The sequence below is a fragment of the Arachis ipaensis genome, chromosome B01, assembly GCF_000816755.2.
Source record: "Arachis ipaensis cultivar K30076 chromosome B01, Araip1.1, whole genome shotgun sequence".
NCBI lineage: Eukaryota > Viridiplantae > Streptophyta > Magnoliopsida > Fabales > Fabaceae > Arachis > Arachis ipaensis.
This window is the reverse complement of record NC_029785.2, coordinates 94,142,680-94,151,242: the sequence shown is the minus strand read 5'-3', so window position 1 is coordinate 94,151,242 and position 8,563 is coordinate 94,142,680. Positions and strand designations below refer to the sequence as shown.

Here is an 8,563-nt window from a genome sequence, read left to right as displayed (position 1 = left end):
TATGGTCTGTTATTGTCCTGGTTGTGGCTTTGTTGGTTTTTCCACCCAAAGTTTGGGTGGTTCTTCCAACCTGGGTTATATGTCTTGGAGTTTGGGTCATATGGTGGTTTAGAAGAGTAGTTCACATAATTTGCCTACTCCCATTCACTTTCAACTTCTGGGACATCTTCTTCCTATGGTGGTGCTTGAGCTTGGACAGCTGAGACTTGGCCAGTCTCCATCCTTTTTGTTGAGGCTGCTAGTTGTGCTGCAATCATCTTGTTTTGTGCTAACAAGGCATCCATAGAACTTAGCTCCTTACAATACAGAATAGTCTACTTAACCTTTTTATTGAAATAGTTTAGGAAAAGAAAACTACCTCTAGTTGGGTTGCCTCCCAACAAGCGCTCTTTTAATGTCACTAGCTTGACATCCTTCATTCTTGCTCAGCTTAATTTCTGACTCTCTTTCTCTTTGTCCCAAGGGCATCCCAAATAATGCTTTGTCCTGTGACCGTTTGTTGTGAAATTGCTCTTTGTTGCTTCATCTAGGAGTTCAAGGCTTCCATAAGGGAGAACCTTTGTCACCAAGTAGGGACCAGTCCATTTAGACTTGAGTTTGCCAGGGAAAACTTTGAGCCTGGAGTTATACAAGAGTACTTGCTGTCCTAGTTTGAACTCCTTCTTTGAGATCCTTTTGTCATGCCATCTCTTGGCTTTTTCCTTGTATATCTTAGCATTTTCATAGGCTTCTAGTCTAAACTCATCCAACTCATTTAATTGCAATAGCCTCTTCTCTCCTGCTGCCTGAGAATCAAGGTTGAGGAGTTTGGTGGCCCAGAAAGCTTTATGCTCAAGCTCTACAGGAAGGTGACAAGACTTGCCATATAACAACTGAAAAGGAGACTTTCCAATAGGAATTTTGAATGCTGTTCTATATGCCCAGAGAGCATTGATAAACCACTATTTTATGGTTTATCTTGTGCTCAATTGAGTGGTTTTTATCAACTCTTTACCCACTTATTCATACTATTTGCATGGTTTTACATTTGCCTTCCTAATTATGTGCTTTGATTGAAAACATGCTTCTTTGGCCTTAAGTTCCCTATGTTTAAATCCTTTCTTATTACCATTAGATGCTTTGATATGTGTGTTAAGTGATTTCAGAGATTACAGGACAGGAATGGCTCAGAGGATGGAAAGGAAGCATGCAAAAGTGGAAGGAATACAAGAAGTTGGAGAAACTGCTAAGCTGTCCAGCCTGACCTCTTTGCACTCAAACGGCTATAACTTTAGCTACAGAGGTCCAAACGACGCGTTTTTCAGTTGAGTTGGAAAGCTAATGTCCGGGGCTTCAATTTGATATATAATATGCCATAGTTACCCTGACGCTAGGCAACGCGGTCGCGTGATCCACGCGGACGCGTCGCAGTGGCGAAAAAACCAGCGTGGCAGATTTCATCTCCAGCGATTTCTGGGCTGTTTTCGACCCAGTTTGCGGCCCAGAAAACACAGATTAGAGGCTATAAAGTGGGGAAATGTATCTATACATGAACAAGCTTTCAAATTCACAATTTTAGGAGTAGATGTAGTTTTTAGAGAGAGAGGTTCTCTCCTATCTCTTAGGATTTAGTTTTAGGATTTAGGATTTCTCTTAGTTTTAGGAGTGACTCTCAATCCCAGGTTCAATGTTCCTTTTATTTATTTTCCTAATTTAATTTATGAACACTTCCATGTTATATTTGATATCTTTATTAGTGCTAATTGAGGTATTTCAGAATTACGATTGCTCTCTTTAATTTATGTATTCAAATTATTTTCATTCAAGTAGATTCTCTTCCCTTTTGGCTTTGGTTGAGTCATTGGAGACACTTGAGTTATCAAACTCATTGTTGACTGAAAATTGGAATTCTTCAAGGATTAATTCGAGTTCAAATAACTCTAGCCTTTCCCAAGGAAAGACTAGGACTTGAGGAATAAAAATTAATTCATCCACTTAACTTACCTTCATAGTTAGAGGTTAACAAAGTGGGAGAAAAATCCAATTCTCATCACAATTGATAAGGATAACTAGGATAGGAATTCTGATTTTCATACCTTGCCAAGAGTTTATTTTATTATTATTATTTTATTTTTCTTATCATTCAACATACTGCTTCTTTACTTTCTAAAACCCCTAATTTACAAGATTCATAACCAGTAATAAGAACATACCTCCCTGCAATTCCTTGAGAAGACGACCCGAGGTTTAAATACTCGGTTATCAATTTCAAAGGGGTTTGTTACTTGTGACAACCAAAAACGTTTGTACGAAGGGATTTCTGTTGGTTTAGAGACTATATCTACAACGCGACTGTTTTTATAAAATTCTTTACTGGCAAAAATCCTAACGTCAAAATGGCGCCGTTGCCGGGGAATTGCAAACGTGTGCCTTATTATTGGTTATTGTAAATATTTATTTTTTGCTTGTCTATTTGTTTTTATTTTTGTTTTTATTTTTGCTTTTTCATAAATTAAGAGGTTATTGGTTTTTATTTAGTTATTAAAAAAAAAATTTCAAAAATTTGTTCTTCGTGTTCATCTTGACCTTCAAGTTGTTCTTAGTTGTTTTCTTCGTTTTGATCTAAAAAATTTAAGTTGGGTGTTATTTTATTATTTTTTTCTTTCCTCATTTAATTCAAAAATATCTTTTCTCTTTATTTTTATTGAATTTTCGAATTTTCCATAAAAAAAATTCAGATTTTTATTTTAAAATTTTTATCTTATCTTATCTTATTTCAAAAATCAAATTTCAAAATTCAAATTTAAAAATTTTCAAAATTCAAATTTAAAAATTTTCAAATTTCAAATTTCAAATTTCAAAAATTTAAAATTCAAAGTTCAAAATTCAAATTTCAAATTTTAAATTTCAAAATTTAAATAACCTTTTAATTTAAATTTGTTTTTATTTTCGTTTTTAATTTTTATTAGCTACCATGAATTCTCACCCCTTTCGCTTTGAGTTTGGTTCTAAATCTGTTGAAAGGAGTGGAAGCTATAATAGGAATATGCATCAAGGTCTAAGCAATCAAAGATGGATGGAGCCAAAAGGATCTGATCAGCCCTTCTGGCAACAACACCTTCCACAGTACCACAGACAAAGACCATTCCACGATGCATACCAAGATGATAGATATGATGGACCCCCATCATATGCCTATGAACCTCCCCAACATACCTTTGAACCACCACACTCACAAGCCAACTACAACCATTCACCTCCATATGACCCTATCCCGTATCCACCATACCAACCACCTTATGAGCCAAATGAACCATACACAGAACCACCACCTTTCCAACATAACTACTCTCATGAACCACCAACTCAATATTCACCATCTCCATGTCATTATCAAGATGAACCACCTTCCTATTATGAACCCTCTCTCCCAACCAATGAATCCTCATATCCACCCCAACCTTCAATGGATGACAGACATCGTGTTATTCTTCAAAGGCAAGAAAGGATGAATAAGAGTGTGCTAAATTTCGCGGCCGCCTTAGGCGAGTTCGTAAATATAATAGCTTCCCAATATCTGAGCCCTCAAAGAACTCTCATGGCTACATGTGGAGAATTAAAAGAAGAGCAAAGCATGAAGGAGACACTAGACACTTCGGTGGACAATGAGGAACATGGCTTTGTATTGGAACAAGTGGAGGAAGCCATAATAGTTGCAGAAGAAGAAGTGGTTGAAGACTTAGGAGATGTTGAACCTCCATGGGAAAGTCAGGTTATAGAACCTCCTTCCAAGGCGATTGAAATTGATGCTGAGGAGGGTGTACAACCTCCAAGGCATATCATGGCTAAAGACTTTGAAGAGATTGATCAAGAGATGGAAATTCAAGAAGAAAAAGCACTACCTCCCATGCCCTTGGTAAGTAATGAAGAAGAGATTGAATTGGAAGAAAGTTACCAAGAGGGAGAGGTTGAAATTAAAGAAGTTTGCAAAGAGGTGGAAGTTGTCAGAGAAGAGCACAAGGGAGTGGAGCTTGCAAATTCGTTAACAATACCTCCCCCTAAGTTGCCATCATCCTTCACAACATTCAAGTGGGTAAAATTCATATCCCTTAGCTTTCTAATCCCACTAGAATATGGGCTACTGGAGACGGATGGTCAACTTAGAGCTCTTTGTGGCATTAAGAGTAAGAGAAAGATGGTCAGTGGTAAGAATTGTCCTGCAAAGTTCATTATGGTTGGAAGCTCAAAGTTTAAATGCAAGGGTTGGTGTAAAACTCAACTAAATGGGTCTAGGAAGTTGTTTGGACGCCTCAGTGAGAATTCTAAGGCTGAACCACCCAGATGGAATCATGATGATCAACACAAAGACGGGTGTAAAAGCAAAGTTTAGGATCCTGGAGTCTGTTCTAACATTCAGCACACTAGAAGCCTGAGAACCTGTTTAAAACTGCTCAAGGGCTTTACATGCCTAGTTTGGGATCCCGGAGGATATTGTAATCACAAACATTGGTGGAGATTCCTGGATGAGTTCAAGCATAAGCCACCATAACAAGAAGCTCACCAAATGTCCAACTTAAGGACTTTAACTAAAAGTTCTAGGTGGGAGACAACCCACCATGGTATGATCGTTCCTTTTTCATTTTTATTTAGTTTTATTTCTTTTCGAGTTTTATTTTATTTTATTGTATTGAACCTGAAGTTTTGCATCAAATTCATATTAACACTACATTCTGCATTTTTTCAGATATAAAAAAAAAAAAAACGCACGCGACGCGGCAGCGTCGCTGACGCGTCCGCGTCACCAGTGCGTTTTGGAAGAAAAGAATTGAACAGAGAGTCACGCAAGAGCGTGGCTGGAGGCGTGCCAATGGCACCAATTGCTCCACGCGTCCGCGTCATGTGGGAACTTTGGCCTCCCACGCGACCGCGTCACTCACGCGGCCGCGTGACCTGAAAATCGACGTAAAAGGGGTGCATGGCCGAAAGTTGTGCTGGAGTAGGGCTGGACTCATGCTAGAAGCCCAAGTCCTCCCACGCGAACGCGTCACCCACGCGTCCGCGTCATATTGGAAATAAGGCCATCCACGCGATCGCGTCCACCACGCGATCGCGTCCACCACGCGATCGCGTCCACCACGCGATCGCGTCACCCAATAATTTGGCAAAAAGAATTTTACACAGAGAGTTGCGTGACCCCGAGGCTGCACTCGCGCCAATCGCACAAATCATGCCATGCGATCGCGTGACCCACGCGTCTGCGTCACCTGACCTTATCGCACACCACACGATCGCGTCACTCACGCGTCCGCGTCACATGCGGCGCACAGCTTATCCAGATCAGCCAAATATCTTTTCTTTTCTTCCCCAATCCTAAATTCTTCTATCTTTTCTTCTTTCTTCTTTCTCTCTCACTTTATTTCTTTCACTTCTCATTCCTGTTCACCTTCATTCTATTTTACTTAATTTATTTGCAATTTCATTCATTGCATTTTAATTTTGTGCATATTTTTATTTTTCTTTTCTAAATTTATTATTTTACCATTGGTGTTAAATGTTCTTATTTTTATTTTTCTTTTCTTGAATTATTTTTAGTGACTTGTTTTACACTGTGGGATGATATTAATTATCTGCCCATGCTAATATTTTATGATATTTGTACTTTATTTGCATTGACATGAACTTTTATTGATATTTTCATTACCCACACTCCTCCCCTTTGTTGCAAATTTTGCACCACTGGTATGCCATGTGCTTCTATTGTTTTCTCACGTACATGTTGAAGCTTCCATGTAAATGAGACCCTTATCAGTTAGCATTAACCCATCCATACTTCATTTGTTTTCTTATCTTTATCTCTGGGTTACCGTTCTTCTTTTTCTCTTCTTTCAGGCTGGCCACTGAAGACGGAAAAAGGGAGAAACTTCTAAAAGGGGAGACAGACAAGTCCATCTACACAATCTTTAGAGAAAAGCAAACAGTTGAAACAACCCGTCCACCTGCACATCTCAGCATGCACTGAGGACGGTGCAATCTTTAAGTGTGGGGAGGTCGATACCGATCTCCGTGGGTTAGTACCTTCCTATCTCAACACTAATGTTTAAATTTTCTTTGTTACATTTGCATGTTTGTTTGATTTTGTGCATATTTTACCACTTGGTTGAAGTAATATTTTCTTTTTCAAGAAATTTTTATAGTATTTCACTAATTTAAATTGAAAAAAAAATTTTTGTTAAATTTGTTTGAAGTTATATTTGGAACATGATTTTTAAGCTAAAGAACACACAACCTGTAAGATTTTGAGCTTATTTACATGGTTACATTATTTAACCATAAATATTTTATTCTTGTGTGTTTGCTTCTCTATAATTGTGATCTTTACTTTGTTCCATTCTATATGTCCAATATTTAGTGTATTTACATGTTTGCATATGATTGAGGCCATTGCTTGATCTTTAGCTCACTTATCCCAAATAGCCTATCTTTTACATCACCCTTGTTAGCCCCCTTGAGCCTTTAAATTCCGTTTTATTCTATAAGCCACAATACTAGCCTTAAGCAGAAAAACAAAATAAAAATCCCAAGTTGGATCCTTGGTTAGCTTAAGATAGGAAGTATGTATGGTTTAAATGTGGGAAAACCCATTGGGAACATGGATGATAAAAACAAAAGGTAGAAAAGTTGAAAAGAATAAAATAATTCAAAATAAAAGTTTTGGGAAGCATGCTCATGTGAAATCAAAATAATTGAATTACCATGTGCATTAAAAAAAAAGTGTTTTTTTCAGTAGTTGAATAAAGGGGACACAAAAGAATTCCCCAAATGTAAAATAAAGCAATGCACATGGGATTAAAAAAAATAATAATAAGCATTGAAACATGAGCATGTAACATCAAAACTGGAAAAAATTTGGGTAGCTAGGTAAAGTATTTTTAAATTATATAAAGTATGTATATGTTAGGTGAGATCTTAGACTAATCAAGGATTCACTTTGTTAGCTCACTTAGCCTTATATATATATACCCTCACCCTTACCTTAGCCCCATTACAACCTTGAAAAGACCTCATGATGTTTGCATTGGTACATTAAATTTTTTTTGATTGGTTAGATGAAGAACAAAGTTTAGAAAGCATGACTAGAGAAGAGTAGAGTGATTAACCCTAGACACTTGAGAGATTAGAGTGCATATACACTACCAGTAAGGGTTCAGTGCTTAATTCTATGTTCCCTACTTTCATGAGCTATCTTCGCATACTTATTCATACTATTTGCATGGTTTTACATTTGCCTTCCTAATTATGTGCTTTGATTGAAAACATGCTTCTTTGGCCTTAAGTTCCCTATGTTTAAATCCTCTCTTATTACCATTAGATGCCTTGATATGTGTGTTAAGTGATTTCAGAGATTACAGGGTAGGAATGGCTCAGAGGATGGAAAGAAAGCATGCAAAAGTGGAAGGAATACAAGAAGTTGGAGAAACTGCTAAGCTGTCCAGCCTGACCTTTTTGCACTCAAATGGCTATAACTTTAGCTACAAAGGTTCAAACGATGCGGTTCCAGTTGCGTTGGAAAGCTAACGTTTGGGGCTTCGATTTGATATATAATATACCATAGTTTCCCTAACGCTAAGTGACGTGGTCGCGTGATCCACACGGAGGCGTCGTAGTGGCGAAAAAACCAGCGTGGCAGATTTCATCTCCAGCGATTTCTGGACTGTTTTCGACCCAGTTTGCGGCCCAGAAAACACAGATTAGAGGCTATAAAGTGGGGGAATGCATCATTACATAAACAAGCTTTAAAATTCACAATTTTAGGAGTAGATGTAGTTTTTAGAGAGAGAGGTTCTCTCCTCTCTCTCTTAGGATTTAGTTTTAGGATTTAGGATTTCTCTTAGTTTTAGGAGTGACTCTCAATCCCAGGTTCAATGTTCTTTTTATTTATTTTCCTAATTTAATTTATAAACTCTTTCATATTACATTTGATATCTTTATTAGTGCTAATTGAGGTATTTTAGAATTACGATTGCTCTCTTTAATTTATGTATTCAAATTATTTTCATTCAAGTAGATTCTCTTCCCTTTTGGCTTTGGTTAGGTCATTGGAGACACTTGAGTTATCAAACTCATTGTTGACTGAAAATTGGAATTCTTCAAGGATTAATTCGAGTTCCAATAACTCTAGCCTTTCCAAAGGAAAGACTAGGACTTGAGGAATAAAAATTAATTCATCCACTTAACTTACCTTCATAGTTAGAGGTTAACAAAGTGGGAGAAAAATCCAATTCTCATCACAATTGATAAGGATAACTAGGATAGGAATTCTGATTTTCATACCTTGCCAAGAGTTTATTTTATTATTATTATTTTATTTTTCTTATCATTCAACATACTGCTTCCTTACTTTCTAAAACCCCTAATTTACAAGATTCATAACCAATAATAAGAACATACCTCCCTGCAATTCCTTGAGAAGACGACCCGAGGTTTAAATACTCGGTTATCAATTTTAAAAGGGGTTTGTTACTTGTGACAACCAAAACGTTTGTACGAAGGGATTTCTGTTGGTTTAGAGACTATATCTACAACG

The 8,563-nt window shown here is 37.2% G+C and overlaps 1 protein-coding gene across 1 annotated transcript in view; it reads right to left on the bottom strand.

Moving 5' to 3' along the window:
• Positions 426 to 8,563, bottom strand: part of LOC110266248 — a gene marked incomplete at its 5' end in the record, with an annotated part of 9,872 nt that continues 1,734 nt past the window's right edge. Inside the window, one exon of the mRNA XM_021110511.1 lies at positions 426 to 941. Coding sequence (XP_020966170.1) covers positions 426 to 941 — 516 coding nt within the window. The remainder of the gene's footprint in view (positions 942 to 8,563) is intronic.